At 35.4% G+C, this 16,582-nt stretch overlaps 1 protein-coding gene across 2 annotated transcripts; it reads right to left on the bottom strand.

The window, feature by feature from the left end:
- Window positions 1-7: 7 nt before the first annotated feature.
- On the bottom strand, window positions 8-13,096 carry LOC106670373 (radial spoke head 10 homolog B-like). 2 transcript variants are annotated; one of them, XM_014400638.2, is made up of 17 exons: window positions 12,908-13,096; window positions 10,885-10,999; window positions 10,688-10,822; window positions 10,394-10,632; window positions 10,218-10,338; window positions 10,079-10,154; window positions 9,835-10,014; window positions 9,608-9,772; window positions 6,398-6,533; window positions 6,187-6,332; window positions 5,922-5,987; window positions 5,739-5,849; window positions 5,392-5,680; window positions 5,148-5,330; window positions 4,904-5,077; window positions 412-626; window positions 8-365 (listed from the first exon to the last, which is right to left on the bottom strand). In XM_014400638.2, exons 1-17 carry the CDS (start codon window positions 13,002-13,004, stop codon window positions 45-47), a joined length of 2,769 nt encoding a protein of 922 aa, XP_014256124.1. In that variant the 5' UTR covers window positions 13,005-13,096; the 3' UTR covers window positions 8-44. The 2 variants fall into 2 exon arrangements, with proteins under 2 accessions (XP_014256124.1, XP_014256125.1); XM_014400639.1 differs by having other exon boundaries at window positions 10,394-10,624; window positions 12,908-13,053.
- Window positions 13,097-16,582: the final 3,486 nt, after the last annotated feature.

Below are 16,582 nucleotides of genomic sequence, written 5' to 3'. Positions count from 1 at the left end.
CAAATTATAGTGTAAAATTTATTTTTATTTTTGGCTTTAGTTGTTCAGTCAAAAATCTCTAAGTCTCTGATTTTCTTTTTATTCGGTATCCATGGGCAGTTTGGTATGAAGGGTCCAGGTTCTTCCCGTTCTTCAAAGCTAGAAAACATTGCTTTCATCTGGCTTATCCAGTCGTTGGTGGACTTGCGTGATGAAGATCTGCTGGCCCTTTTCTTCCTGAATTTCAATTCGAAATCGTAATCCTCTGGGAGGAGGGGCATCGTCGAGTTATCCATGAAGCTCACTGCCCTGTAAAACTCTTCGCAAAGGTCCAAATACTGTGTCGCGAGGTTTACGAGGATATCACAAAAATCTAGAAAGGAGAGCTGGAAGACAGATTGATCAAGTGAAGGAGTGGTGTGCCGTTCTCACCATATAATTGCCGTCGAGCTGGCCTTGGTCATTCATAGCCTCCGGAACCACCTCGGAAATGCACCTGACCACATTCTCGAAACCGAGGTCGGCGAATATGCCAAACTCTGCGGATGGGATGTTTTCGTGCTTCAACGACTCCTTTTTTATATCCACAAATGGCTCTTCAAATGGTATGTAACCAAATGAACCGTCGGGAAAAATTGTATTGGTGCCTGAAATATAAGGTAAAAAAATATATCGTCTACTTTTTATAAATTGAGGAATTAGACTCTGAAATTCACTTGTTGGATTAATAAATTACTGCAAACTTTGCAAAATTGTAACTTTCAAATCACAATGTGTTAATTGCCAGTATTATTACATTTTACACAATTCAGGGATTATTTTGATTATAATATACGATTGAGAGACTACGCATAATTCGCACATCCATAAGAAAAATTCTAAATATGTGATTATTTTTTTTTTTCGGGCGAGTGATGCTACAGGATAAATGCCACTGTAAGTGGACTCTTAGCTGCTAGGCATGTGCCACTTTTGAATTTGTGGGAACGCACTGTCTCCATTCTCGAAAAATGGCATATCTTTGTCCAGCTTTATAGCATAGGTGTAAGTATTTATATTACTTACACTGCTGATAATTCTGGCTCTTCTGATTTCATTAACAATTCTGGGAAGCATTAATGCTCAGCTAAGTTGTAGGTCAAAATTGTTACAGAAAATCGAAAGATTGTAAATACTGAATTACCACAATAATATTTTATGCGAAGAAACAAGCTGTATGTCCTTAACTGGATCTAAACAGCATTCATGTTCTTATGTTACATTTTTCTCTTCATGGTAAGAGCAAAGTAGTACTACTTTTAGAATTATTTTAGTTTTTAATGTTAGAAGTTTTGACCAATTTTTCACCCATGAACACTCGGGATCAAGTTCTTGAAGAAAAAATCAAATTCAGTAGTCCTTGTCAAGCAATTTAAAGGTCATCTTCAGGGCTTATATCAATTTCACATTATGAAAAACAATTGTTAAATCAATTTTATAAATATGTTTTTCATAATGAATATATGCTTGTTTGTTAGGTTTATATGTTGTTATCACAAAGAAATTAATACTGTTACAGTCATTAATTGACCACCATTATCATTAGCGCAAACAAACAACTAAGTTACTCAGAGTCAATATATGCAAGAAAGTGTCACAATCCAAAAAGTTTTTTAGGGGTAGTACAGTTGGATTTTTAAAGTTTTTGTTTTTGCTTAAGTTTTGGAAAAAACGAAAGATAATATTGATGAATCATAACAGTTTTTATTGCCAACAACCGTAATTGCATGTACCTAATTCATAAATAGAAAAAGTAAACTTCCACTCTCCTTGTAGGTGTGCAATATCCATGTTTAACTTAGTATGAATTGGGAACTGAAATGACCTAGCAATGATAGCTGGATGCCCAAATCTAACCCAAACCGCCAAAAACACCGGAGAAAATTCTCTTAGCCTTTAAATATATATAAAAATATATAAATTACTCCTTTAAATAGGATTTTTTTATAACAAACAAAAAATAGACACTTTTGGGCTGGATCAGGCAGGAACAATTTTCATTTCTCCGATAACTTGTATCACATGAAAATGCACAACTCCTCTGAATTTTAACTAATATCCAAGGTATTACACCCACTGGAAAGCGGAGTTTTCATCTTTGAGCTTATATAAAAACCTTTTATATGTTATAAATAAGAAAAATTAGGATGACATCAACAAAAACTTCATAAACGTTGAACCTGAGTTTATATCCAGGATTTGATTGATTTTCGGGAACCATGTTTATCCCAATACGTGTTGGTTTGTAGGATTCAAAAACAGAAAAATTGCCCATGGATCGGTCCAGTTGTTTCAGTTATCACCGTTTTGGTTATTTTCAAAAACAATCGGAGGCATTAAAAAGAGGAAAAAATTGAGAGAAAAATTATTCTTTGATTTTCCTATAAATTCGTATTTAGGGGTATTTTGGACAGTTTGGATTTTATCCCTCTGCAGGCTTAAGAAGGAATCAATTGATGTAGGTCTTTTCTTAGGCCGTATATTCCGAACACAACTTTCTACACAAATTCACTAGTTTTCATGGTCCACTTGACCAATTAATATATGTCAATTAATTAAGGTTTTTAGTTGAGATAAAAAAAGTCAGTGCTACGAGCGGGATTCGAACCCACGATCTTCGGCTAGATACGCCGCTGCTCTACCACTTGAGCTATCGTGACCTCGATCCACTGGACACTAACTTCCCATCTCAATCCCACCTTTTTAATTTTCCCTCCTTTTTTCCATTGTTCGAATCCCGCTCGTGACACTGACTTTTTTATCTCAACTAAAACCCTTAATTAATTGACAGATATTAATTGGTCAAGCAGACCACGAAAACTAGTGAATTTAATAAGTTAAAATTAAGTTAAAATAAGTAAAAATAAAGTATACCTTCACTAAAGCTCTCCGTGGCCATTTCATTTATCGCCGAGAATCAAATGGATTACACAATTACGGGGTTGAGATGGGAATTGGGAAGTGATCTAAAGTGATATTTTTGATTTGACCCAGGCTTGAATACGGATTATAATGAGTCGGTCCTTTGATGTGAATCGAAAATTAAACTTTTATGCTCCACTTGCCAAAAACAACTGGCAACACCCTATTCTTTAAAAAAAAAACATTTAAAAACCCACGAATTGAGACCAAAATTTGAGTGTAACGTGTGTGAAAAACAATATAAAAATAAAGTAGACCTAAATGTTCATTTACTTACTCACAATAATGATCAGGACCTTATTTGCCAAAATTGTGGCTGTAAATTTTAGACAAAATATAAATTAAATAATCACAAAAAAAAGGTTGCCGCTCCCTTCAACAAAAGCAATTTACATGTCCGATTTGCCGAATGGAAGAAAGCAAGACATTACTGGCCATTTCAGATATTTTCATGATATTAACATTGAAACAGAATTCTATACTTATATACCTTTCCGAATTTGAAAGTTGGAAAGAAACAATAGAAAATGATACAAAAAGTAAGTATATCATCGCACATAAAAAAACAAACATTATAGAGTATTGTTGTCATAGAAGTGGGTACTATAAACCCAAGGGTACGGGGAAAAAGGCATATTAAAATCCTAGGATCAAACAAAATGAATGGCTTTTGTCCAGCCATAATCATTATGGAAGCCGAAAAAAAATGGATTAATAAAAGTTAAATATACAAAAACACATGTCGGCCATGATTGTGAATTGGGGCGGTTATCATTGACCACATCTGATCACCTTAAAATAGCATCGAAGATATCTGCTGAGATACAATTCGATGCTATTTTAGACGAAGTGAGGTCCTCAGTTAATGAAAATTTAAAACGAATAGATCTCTACACGCAAAGATCTTTTTAATATTGAAAGGTATTTTAATTTTAAAAAAAGATTCGGTCCGACATGCAAATAACACACAGAGTGTTGACTGTTGGGTGAACGAAATCTGTGAGACTGGTGACACAATCGTGAGATTGTATAAAAGTCAAGGAATGCTGTGTGAGGAGCATCCATCCCTTCTCGTAAACGATTTCACCTTGGTTCTCATGACGGATGCTCAAAAAGAAATATTGAAATTGTTTGGCAATAACATCATTTGCATTGATGGTACACATGGGACCAATGCGTATAGGAGGAATGACCGAGTTCGAGCACACAAAAACGTTAGAAAATCGCGTTTCAATTGTCACTTTTAAATGAAACTAAATTGTTAATGTCTACTCGGAAAGAGGACACTGAAGTAAGTAGAGAGTTATCCAAGTGCTTAATTTGAATTTCAGAAATAACTGACTGGGTGTGAATTTGTCAATTCACTTTTTGTAAAAGATGGTTCTAATCACTGAATTCTGTGAGTAGAGCCATCCTTCACAAAAAGCTTTTATAATGGGTTATAAATATTTCGAGGGGGATCAACAGTAACTCTTTAGCCTTTCTTAAAATGTCCTAATACCAATACACTGGAAAATTAAATAATGCTTTTATCCAGTTAATTTTTTTGTTTTAGTTTTGATGGCAATGTTTATTCTATTCCTATGTAAAGTAAAGTAATTCCAGTAATACAGGAGGGCGTAATATACAACTACCCTTTGGGTGTCGTGGTCGACAGGGTAATACCAGTTACAATCCATTTTTTATATTATTCTCAATTAAAAAGCCATGGGCCATGCCTATATTCGAACCCAGAACTTATCCACTCAGCCACAACCGTCCCCTTAAAGCTTAAATATGTTCATATTATCCAGATTTTTGCTCAATACTTTCTGTTGAAAACTTTTTCCTTCGAAAGCTATGGTAAAAGAATTTATTCCGACATATTTGTTTAATAATTAAGATCCCAAAATTGGTATTTCATAAGTTACATTAATTGTTACTTATTAATGAGATTTTACTAAGTTGAAATTAGTTCTCTTACCTTGTAAAATGTATTTAAAATACTCAGGAGTGAATGGCATTTTGTCGCTGAATACAGCAATCGGGTTGAAAAGTCTTTTACAGAGGTCTTTGATTCTCAGTGGTATCTCGAAAGTTTGGTACAACCTGTACACACTTTGAAGGGGAATGTGTTTCAAAAATTTAAGAAACGTCCCTGAAAAACCAGAATTATTTCTTCTATAATAGACATGCTAATTGAAGTATACAGATCAATATTATTAAACCATCATATTTTTCCATTGCTTTGAGTACGACTTCGTCTATAAAGCGGTCGAACGTTGCGGCAATCACTCCTGGGATCTTTGAGTTCAATTTTCTCGGTTCCAATCTTGTCAGCATGCAGAACGTCATGAGATAGTGAATCATCTCGTACATCATCACTTTATCCAATGGATTAGAACCAATTCCTTAAAACAAAAACTGTAATATTAGAAACATCCTCTTTGTATTTCACCGCCAAATACCCACCGACCATTTGATCTAATTGCACTGCATTGAAGTTCGTCTCTTTAATGCCGCAGTCTCTCAACAACTGATACAGCATGATTCTGAGCATGACTGTTTTAAATTTAGGCACTTCGTTGCGCACTCCGATGGTACTGTAAAATGTGTAGACAGTTGTGAGATCCGCCATCCTCTGCATTATGACTTTTTCCAGCCATTCGTTTTCCAGTTGTCTTATCGCCTCGCACTGGCCTTCGTCCACTGTGCAAACCGGGTCTTGCGGACTCAAAGGAATACTGAGATCGTAGTCAATCTAAATATCCACATTATCAAATAGGTTTAATTTAATTTTGTTTTGTAACAGTTTAAACCTCGAAAAGCTTGTTAATATGTTTTGTGAAATCCATCTTGTGAACTGGACTGTTGAGATTTATTGTCCTGGGCTTGACCCTCTCCCTCACTTCCCTATCATCCATCAAATTCTAAAATATGGTTAATCTTGATTTATTGATCTGGATCAGTGTTTCCATTTAAATAATTACAAAAATATTTACAATTAATTCAAAATCATTAGATAACGTGTCACTGTTTTCATTGTCAACTATGCCAGTCAGATCAACCTAAAAAACAATGCAAACTAAGTGTAACTAATAACGTTCAACTGTCAAAATCAATTACAATTATTTACAATGGATTACTTACAAATTAAGAAGTAATATCTATTTGTTATATTTATTTGTCTATATTTGTATGGTATCAGTTTTTGTTCACAAAAACCTCACTCATAAAACACGTTTTTTAATTAATTAAATTATTTACCTCAACGCATTTGTCTTCGAAAAATAAGTTCCTTGCAAATATGGTATCACCGTTTCGACAAATAATTTCCCCATTTCCGTATTTTTCTTTGTTGTACCATGTTGTGTATATGGTTGCCCCAGAGGTCAATTGGAGATGGCCGAAACCTGCAGGGAATATGGTTTGCGACATGTTGCTGTAAATAATTTATTAATTGACAATGATCGCTTACCGAGGCGCTTTCCTTCGAAAAACGACCCAGTGAAAACGTTCAAATGTGGAGCGACAAATGTTGTGTTCCTGAACGCCCCCCATGTGTACTTTCCAACGCCGTGCATATATCCCATTTTCCAACGGCCGGTGTATATCTAGAAATATTAGAAACGAAAGAGTACACAGTGAACTTTAAACGGGACCCTAGGTGTTGAGGAATTTTTTGGCAACTAGGCAATAGACATAGTAGCTAAAAGGGAAATACATAGGCCCATTTTGTGGCAAAAACAAGAGCCACATTAAAAAAACACTGTAATATTGAGTTGATAGAAAACAACAAATACATTGAATGGATGCCGGTCAAAGCAAAAAGACTACTCGCTACTTAAAGAAAGGTAAACTATGAGCACCACATAGGCCTGGGAACACCCCACCCATCTTTCAAATCTTGGTTAAATAGACATAGAAATAAATGCTCGTGCAATGAAGCAATAGCATCTAAAGCCAACGAGGTTAACTGAAAACTACTCTGGCTTTGTCAAAATACCTTTAAAAAAAATTCATTCAGGCTACAGTTGGTTCCAGGTCATGAGGGAATTTCAGACATTAGCAGATACACTGGCTGAAAAGAGAGCCTCGAAACAACAGAAATCCTTTTTGTCCCATAAAGTATACCCACATTAAACAAGGACTGGAAATTAAAGAACACAACAGATATTGGTGCCAGGCATGAAGCAAGCAAAATGACAACTAAAAATTTGAAAATATTAGCTTACTAAAATTCAACATAAAAATTAAAAAGAGAGCACAATGGAAATAAAATTCAAAAAATAATAATAATAAAGACCGCCACGACCATCTTTCATACCGAATTACTTGCCAGAGAAATATATGCATTTATAGCTAAAAGAGAACCTCGGAACAGCAATTAGCCCAAAATCCCAATTGTATACAAGACTTACATTAAAAAAAGAACTGGAATCTAGAGTTACTAAAGAACAAAACAAATACTGGGGACGTATACCAGGCATGCGAAAAGCAAAAAGACCATAAAACCCAATGGGAGAAAGAAGAAATCCTATTCAACAAAAGGAATTAAACACAGGTATATTTACAGGACATGCTCCAATAAGAGACCACTTACAAAATGGGACCATCAACAGATGACCAATATAGATTATATGAACATATCCTATGAAACTATCCTGCAATAGCTTTGCAAAGCTCTGATACCTGGGAAATTATTGACCTAGAACAATACCACTCAAAAGAATGCTATATTTAAAGGAAACCAAAACCTTCAAGGAAATCATAGCGGACAATGTTTAGTCGCAAAATGGGGAAATCCGTAAAACTTCAAATGTGTAGGAAAAAATCCGGCAATATTAAGAGAATAGATAACGTCATGTTACACATATAATTGTGCAAACATTGAGAAAAAAAGGTGAGAATCAATCAGAAATTATACCATGGGCTATCTGTGATCTGCCTTAACTCGTCCTCACAGAAAAGGAGGATAAGGCAGTCCTTTATTCAAACCCCGATATATTAGGAAAGAGGTAGAGCCTACTTATTACGACAATTTGTCCAAAATTGACAGGCGGTTGAAAGGTCATCTTTCGAGTTAATAAACAAATTAAACCAAAATGAAACGAAATTTTGTTCACGTACCAACTGATTTTGGTTTATGCCAAACAATGGCAGCTAAAACGCTTGGATTTGAAGAATAGCTTTTACGTGCTGTATTCAACTATTCACTGACACATGGGATATGTTTTGAGGGTGAATTCCGTTTAAACCCTATAGATCATTTCCATTGAATTGGAGCATTATGAATCATGATTAATGAGCATGACGTTAATATTTGGGGCGTCGGTGGCCACAACGGTTTAGACGTTGACTTGGCGCTCATCACTGGTAAAGGTCCTCCGGGCTTGAATCAAGCGGCCCTTCATTCGAACCCGACATACTTACAAATGGGCTTTTTTTCAGGGTTCATATAACCTCGTAGTTGAAATACGCTCGTTAAAAAAAGAAAATTTTTTTGCATGCAGTTAAAATTTAAAGAACCCTGGGTTCTGCCGTTAAAAAATGGTTTTAATTGCAGGGCTGTCATGATTCGAACTGGCAACTCTAGATGCTGTGCCAAGGCTTTAACCTCTGTGGCCAAGAACACCCTTTTGCAACAACATTTTGCAGATGCATTTTTATATAATTAACTAATTATTCAGAAATCGTGAGATGCGGTCTGGTGTGATGTAGGTTTCAGAAAAACATTTTCTTTATCGTGCCAACGTTTCGATCTTTATTGANAATGGGAAAAGGAAAGCTAAATTGTTGAAAAATTAGACTATGTAAAAATGTTTGATGTGTGGAATGTGATGAATGTTTTATATGTTATATTATATGTTTTGTGTGATGTGATGATGATGTATGTATGTTATCTATATTTAATTTGATTAATGGTATTGGTGTAGCTGCGACTGAGTTTACATGTATCTGTCCTGTAATTGATGCTGTGTTTATCTCTGTTGATATAAACCATTTCTAAAAAGTTACGTTTATTTTTGTTTTGTTCTGTGTGTAATATTTTTGAAGTCGAAATTGTGTTTGTGTTCAAAATGGTGGGTAGCCGAACCGTACCAACGTTTTTTCACCTCAAAGATGCCGACTCCTTATACAAAAATGTCTTTCCATTTATTCAAACATAAAACAGCAATATCTATGAGCAACTGGCACTCAACACGACACGCAAGAATGGCACAATTACACAGAAAACAAACACTTTGAGCGAGTAGAAATACTTTGATTGAAGTATAAATTCACTTTTTTCCACATCCTACTTGTTTTTGTTAAATTTAAACAATGTTTGTAAATCCCAGGCACTGAAGATGATCTCAATAAAGATCGAAACGTTGGCACGATAAAAAAATGTTTTTCTGAAACCTACATCACACAAGACCGCACTCACGATCTCCAAATAATCATTGACTAACGATCACTAATCACCACACATAATTAACTAATATAATAATAACTAATAAACTAATAACTTAAAATAATAACTAATTAAAGTGGTTTCATTTCACTGAGCATTAGTAAATTATTAAAACCATCAGAACTTGCACGGTACTATTCCTGGAATTAGACCTCATGGCTAATTTATTAGCCTCACGGAGAAAAGATGAATGGTAATGAAAGAATCTTAAGAAAATGATGGTTGACATACGTCGTTATTAGCCCATATCATAGTCCCTTGCCCGCTTCTCAAACCGCTGTTCCAATGGCCACTGTACAAGGCACCATTTCCGTATAGTCTCGTACCAAAACCGAACCTTTTTCCGAATTTCCAATCGCCGTCGTACCAGTTGTTTTCTCCGTAGACGAGCACTCCCTAAAGGGCAAGGCAAAATCGTTATTCGACGTTTACACCGCAAAAGGAGTTGCCGTGTTTACTTTTCCGTGTTTTTTCCCAGCGCGATAAAGTCCATAATGATACATTTCCCCGTGAGTGGAGATACGGTGAGTGATGCCGTGTCCCTCCCTCAAATTACACCGCATGTCTCCCTCGTACCAGGAACCGTTTGGCCACAAGATACTGCCCTTGCCATGTGCCGTCCCTTCCTTAAATGAACCCTGAAATTCGTTAAAATTACAGGATTACTTTAAAATCTTTACAGACAACTTTAGAACCTCTTACTTCGTAAATGGTACCGTCGCTCCATATATATTTACCCTCACCTTCCATTACCATTCTAGATATACGTCCGATGTATCTACACGTTTACAAATGTACAAGCTCCATTTTGCTCATAAAATGGTTGTTTATAATAGTTTACCTATCTCCGTTTTTAAAAAAGATTTCTACACTTTGATCTCTTTCCTTATAGGTCCAATTCAGAAGCTTCCTATTTATGTATAACGCTCCCAGATAGGATTTAGCCGGGTAATACGCAAGTTCTGCAATGTAAGCGCTTATAATTAATACACCAAAAAGAAACTTATAAGGACATGCCTTTTAAGAGAAGGTCTCCTTCGCTCAATGTTTTTTTATCGACTTCAAATTCTTCACTTATTGGTTCCGTTTCGCTTCTGACTCTCACCGGGGTATGTGCCCCTTCAGCTTCGTCCTTACCAATTAGTGAACCTTTGGTATCAGTCGATAAGAATTTTGGAGCTCGGAACGACTGGACAGACGATTTTGTCGTTGAAATGGACTTGTACATTCTCGACTTTCTCTTTAGTCCTGTTTTTCTAACATTTGACAATTGTTTAAAAATTTTCCATAAATAGAATAAAAATAAATTACTTTTTTCTCTTAACACATTTTTCCACCACGACCGATCTGCCCGAGTCGCTTTGTGGAATAGAATTTTGAACGTCCGCGGACACATGAATCTCAGGTTTTATGTCGACCCTTCGCATATAGTCTGAACTTTCCATCCTGACAAAACAAATCAAGCTCAGCTAGTGCGATTCTCTTTTAAAATTAAAATTCAAACCGACGATTTCATGATATGCCCAGCCATAAGAGAGAGGAAATTCGTCGCAATTTCATCATCAGGAAAAAAGAACTTTCCAATATTTCCAAGAACAATGTCCGGCTCGAGAAAAAAACTATCTGGAAAACCGGGGTACAATCAATTGTGAAGTCATATATAATTATTTCTTTGAAATAATATTTTAGAATATGTGTGGTGATTAGTGACCGTTAGTCGATGATTATTCGGAGATGGTGAGATGCGGTCTGGTGTGACGGAGGTTTTAGAAAAACATTTTCTTTATCGTGCCAACGTTTCGATCTTTATTGAGATCATCTTCAGGGCTCAAAGTGTTTGTTTTCTGCGTAATTGTGTCACTCTTGAGTGTCGTGTAGAGTGGGCACTCTCAATACGAGACACAAGAACGACAATTACGCAAAAACAAACACTTTGGGCCCTGAAGATGATCTCAATAAAGATCGAAACGTAGAAGAATGGTGTAAAAGTGCAGCCTTGGGAATCAACCCAAACAAAACAACTATAGTCACTTTTACACGGAAAAGAAAGCTAGATCACATGAAAGTAATCAAACTAAACAACACTGTGATAGAAATAAAAAATGAAGTCAAATATCTGGGCATCATACTAGATAAAACACTAACGTTTAAGAAACATATCAGCTCTATCATCACAAAGGCGACACGAGCTCTGATGGTGTTCAGAAGAATGGCAGGAAGAAACTGGGGATGTAGACCAGAAACCCTGTTATGGATGTACACCATGATAGTAAGACCTTTACTTAGAGATGAGAACATGTCCTACAATTAGCATGGAAAAGATATTGGGACTAATCCCCCTACATCACATGATAGAAAGGACAGCACAGAAAACTATAATTAACATCACTAGAGAGAAACCTCCAACAGGAATAAAACTGAAATGGAGAGACAGAAACAAACTGTGGAAAAACCATCCTTCACTCATGGCTCCAAGGGACGACATGAACAGGAGGTTTGAATTTAACCATAAATTCCGAATACATCTGGGCACCAAAAAGGAATGGGAAAGAGAGGGAAATAACTCCCTCAAAAATGGCACCATCCTTTGGTACACAGATGGATCTAAAACACAGGAAGGTACGGGGGCAGGAGTGTTCGGACCCGGAACCAAATACTCAGAACCCATGGGAAAGCACACCAGTATCTTCCAAGCTGAAATTCATGCAATTGAAAGATGTATCCAATTCAATCTAAATAAAGAATACAAAAACCTAACAGGAATCCTAACAGGATTCCTGACAGGACACTGTAGATTAAATGGACATCTAAAGAAAATTGGAATAATCCAAGATGGCACATGCAGATTCTGCAAAGAAGCAGAAGAGACACCAACACACTTACTAACAAACTGCGGAGCTACACTAGCCCGCAGGAGGAAGTGTTTTGGGATGTACAATGTGACCATAGAAGAACTACAACCACTGAAACCGGGCCTATTAATCAAGTTTCTTGATGAAATAGGACTCACTGATGTGCTTTAGGCAGAGCACAGGGGATACAATAGCTCTTAAAGGGCCATACCCTGAAATATTACATCTACATCTACATCTACAAGATCGAAACGTTGGCACGATAAATAAACTGTTTTTCTAAAACCTACGTCACACCAGACCGCATCTCACCATCTACGAATAATCATTTTAGAATATGCAGTTTTGAAGTTTGATATTCTCCTTCTGTCCACCGATTTTGGTCAGTCAGACACTTTTCAGTTTATGGCCATTCAGTGTCGGGTTAAAAATCAAATCCGTGAGCATAAAAGGTATGAGATTTCCCTTCTTATATGTTATAAACCTTTAACTGGCGAGAAGCAGAAACGCGTCCAACAGACCAAAACAGCTAGGATTCAGTTTTTTTTTTTTTTTTTTTTTCAATAAACAATCACTTATATTTTGAGGAAGAAATCATTCACTTTCAGTCGATAAACTTCATCCGGCAATTGTTTTCTAATGATCTTTGTCGGATTTAAATTCCTCTCGAACCACTCACCGGTCGATTTGGTAGATTCGGACTCCGGTTCGCTAGACGAACTTGACTTCCTCCCCTGTTGGGAGATGGTCTTCATCTCCGTCAACCAAAGAGCCATTTTGCACGAATAAATAAAAAAAAGTCTCTCGACTAAAACTACTCTAAACAAACAACTATAACACTAATAAGGAATATTGTGAGAAACATATGGTAATATGTGAAAACTTTTTACGGTTTACCCATTTATGTTTACATGTCCGAACGTTGGCTGCTGGGTATAAAGTATTCTTAGCAAGAAGAACGTGATGAAAAACGCGATTCAAGAAATCCCCCTTGAGTATTGAATATTCGCACTTATAAACTTAATTTGAATCCCCCTAATGAGAAAATTATTTATCGTAAATTTAAAAAGTAATAAGATTATTGTTCGAATCGACACTCCAGGAAAGTGTCTTTGAGTTTTATGATAAGGAAGCGGTTTGAATTATTGAAGATCCGACGCATAGTCTATAAAATTATTTTTATCTCTCACACCTTGGATATTCTTTTATGCCATCAACTTCTTTAGATTGAAAGTTAAAATTTTAGCTTTTTTTCCATTCCTCGAGGAGGGGCCATTTGTTGCCCATGTTTAGCTTCAAATTCATGGATGTTGAGATTCGAACACTTGACCCTTACGGTGATGAATTGTCGGGTTTTAACCTTAAAAAAAAATTATGTTGATTTCCAGAAAAAAATTTATTTTAATTAATTATACTTTTTATGTAAGGTCTTGGGTGATAAGAAAAATCAAATGACACGAGCGATTTTCGATGTAAGGCTCGTAGGCACGTTTTTTACCTATTTAAAAAAAAAAAATGGAAAAAATGATTATTGTCTTTTTCGATGTAAAAGGCTCGGAGGCACGTTTTTTTTACGTATTTTTCAAGAAAAACGTAAAAACCCCCCAAAAAATCGAAAAAAAATTTGTCTTTTTCGATGTAAAAGGCTCGTAGGACACGTTTTTTACGTATTTTTCAAGAAAAACGCAAAAAAATCGAAAATTTTTTTATTGTCTTTTTTGGTGTAAAAGGCTAGTAGGCACGTGTTTTACGTATTTTTCAAGAAAAATGCAAAAACCCCCCAAAAAAGCGAAAAATTTTTATTGTCTTTTTCGATGAATAAGGCTCATAGGCACGTTTTTTACGTGTTTTCAAGAAAACGCAAAAAATCGAAAAATTTTTATTGTCTTTTCCGATGTAAAAGGCTCGGAGGCACATTTTTTAAACGTATTTTTAAAGAAAAACGCAAAAAAACAAATAAAAATTGAAAAAATTGTTATTGTCTTTTTCGTTGTAAAAGGCTCTTAGGACACTCTTTTTTCAAGAAAAATGCAAACAATTATATTTATGTAATTCATTATTTAACATGGTTTTTTGGCATTTACGTTGTAAGAGAGTTGAACAGTTAATAATATTTAATTTAGCAAGAACGAATTTTGGGGTTAGATTTAATTCCAAACATTGGGAATTCACTCAGATTGATTTGTTGATTTTTGAGCATGAAAGTCTTAATTTATAATAAAGATTTAAAAGTACTTGTTTACCAGGCGTCGGGTAGCGTCGCATAAGCGCTGCATGGGGTAAGTGTGTTCCCTTCTTTAATCAGGTCCCTTTGTGAGATTTTTTCTTGAGGTTTAGAGGTTGATCATCCAATAGCTTGTTTGTTTCTTATTTTTCTTCTTCTTTATCTGTCTCTCCTCACTGTTTTAGTCTTTCATACACTTTTTCGCCTCTCATTTCTTTCAGTGGTGGCTTTATGAATTTTTCTTATCGTAATCAGATATCTCTTACATTGAGATCTTTTTTCTTGAGGTCTTGGGATTGATGAACTATTATGATATGAAAGTTCAGTCATTTCTGATTAATTTTTCATCTGCCTAACCTCACTGTTTTAGCCTTTCAGACTCTTTTCTCGCCAACTTAAATGGTAGATTTATGCATTTTTTTAGGAGAATAGCTTACAAAGGTATGAATTTCAATCTTTGAGTGTTTGGTAATTTACAGTCATTTTTTGTCTGCCCACACTCATTGCTATGAACAATCAAACACCTTTTGGCTTGACACCATCATCAGGGTGGTATAATTTTTCATTGCAGTCTGATGTTTTTTATAATGTGAAATTTCCTCTTGAAGACTGCAGGCTGATGAATCTGTAGCTTGATCATTCCGGGTCATTCTGTTTTGGTCTTTTGGCCATCCATTTTGATCTATTTTGAGGTTATCATTAGGACCTATGTTGATTTCACGTTATGAAAAACATATCTGTACAATTGATTTAACAATAAATATAACTAACAATAATAACAATTAATAATTGATATAACTATATATAACTTAAAAATTATCATAAATATGTCTACAGATTGACATAGTTTTTTAAAAATAGAAGATCTCAAATTTCCTTGAAGGCTAACTCAGTCCTAACATTGCCAAGAAGTGTTATAGTATTCGTTTGAACGTTAGAATTATTATTTTACATTTTAGTATGTGGAACATATTTTATTCTTTGTCTGAGTAATTAAGACAATTATTAAAACATTTAAAAATTCAAATTTATGCCTACTTGATATTGAATGTTTTGATGGTCCAATACCAGTCATCACAATCAGAATCATGACCATAAATTCGATTTTATATTCTGTTTTGTTGGTATAATACATTCAATAAATTCAACTTAGGTGGCTTGAGTTATTCTTATATTTGTAGCAATTGAGTGAGGTATGTATTTCTTTATCACATATTTTAATTTGAGCAAAATCACTGGGACGTACGTTATACTCCTGAACGTGAAAGAACTGTTCATATTTCTATCAGTTTTTTCACCGTTTGTTTTTTAAATTAATATCTTACAATCTATTAACCAATGTCTTTGGGTAGTTGTTATTTCTTAAAATTCGAAAAGCTCACTCTTTAACTTCACTCCCAGAAGTATGTGCTGCTTAGTGCTTGTACTCTATATATCAAATTATTAGTACAATTCAGTTTTTGATTAAAAGAGTGTGAAGAGAAATAATTGAAATATCTGTCAGAGCTAATTTCTTTTATATACCACCTAACATGTGCCTGCTGGACTTCTGATTACTTCCATGTTTAGGGCATGAGGGCTAGAATCTTCGGAATGAATGCAAAGTTATGACTTGTTAAATATGCTACAGTTTTCCAGTCTGAGATTATAGCGATTGAATACTATGCCAGGGAAATAAAAAGGCTAGAAATACATTCCTGGAAGATAGCTATCTTCTATGACAGTCAGGCAGCATTAAAGTCACCTCACAAGGTGGAGACAAAGAGTGTTTGGACCTGTTTGGAGGCCTTGGTTGGAAGTCAATGATACTAATGACCTGACTAACTATAACTAATAATGCTAGTGACCCTGGGCATAGAGGCAATGAAAAAGTTGACATGTTGGCCAAAGAGGGAGTGACATGGACTCTCTAGGTCCTTAACCCTACTGTAGCCTAGCATCTTGCCACAAAAAAAGGATATATCACAAAATGGATCCTTAGTGAGTCCAAAACCTGGTGAACAATACCACAGGCATGAGGGACGCGAAGAGGTTCATAGAAGGGCCATATGCAAAACTTACAAAGGAATCAGGAAAGGCAACTGCAGCCGAACCAGGATTCTAGTTGGACTCCTTGCATGGCACTGCTAC

This window comes from Cimex lectularius, unplaced genomic scaffold (genome assembly GCF_000648675.2).
Source record: "Cimex lectularius strain Harlan isolate CLEC.00 unplaced genomic scaffold, Clec_2.1 scaffold61, whole genome shotgun sequence".
NCBI classification, from domain to species: Eukaryota; Metazoa; Arthropoda; class Insecta; order Hemiptera; family Cimicidae; genus Cimex; species Cimex lectularius.
Note: the sequence above shows the minus strand (reverse complement) of the source record. Positions and strands in the feature narration are given on the sequence as shown.

What these genes read in the sequence shown, in the direction of transcription:
- LOC106670373 (XM_014400638.2), bottom strand. Translation starts at nt 13,004, where the DNA reads ATGGCTCTTTGGTTGACGGAGATGAAGACCATCTCCCAACAGGGGAGG. An exon ending in CTGGGAAAAAACACGGAAAA is followed by an intron (nt 9,773 to 9,834) that starts GTAAACACGGCA and finishes CTTGCCCTTTAG; the next exon opens with GGAGTGCTCGTCTACGGAGA. An exon ending in AGCTCGACGGCAATTATATG is followed by an intron (nt 366 to 411) that starts GTGAGAACGGCA and finishes TCTGTCTTCCAG; the next exon opens with CTCTCCTTTCTAGATTTTTG.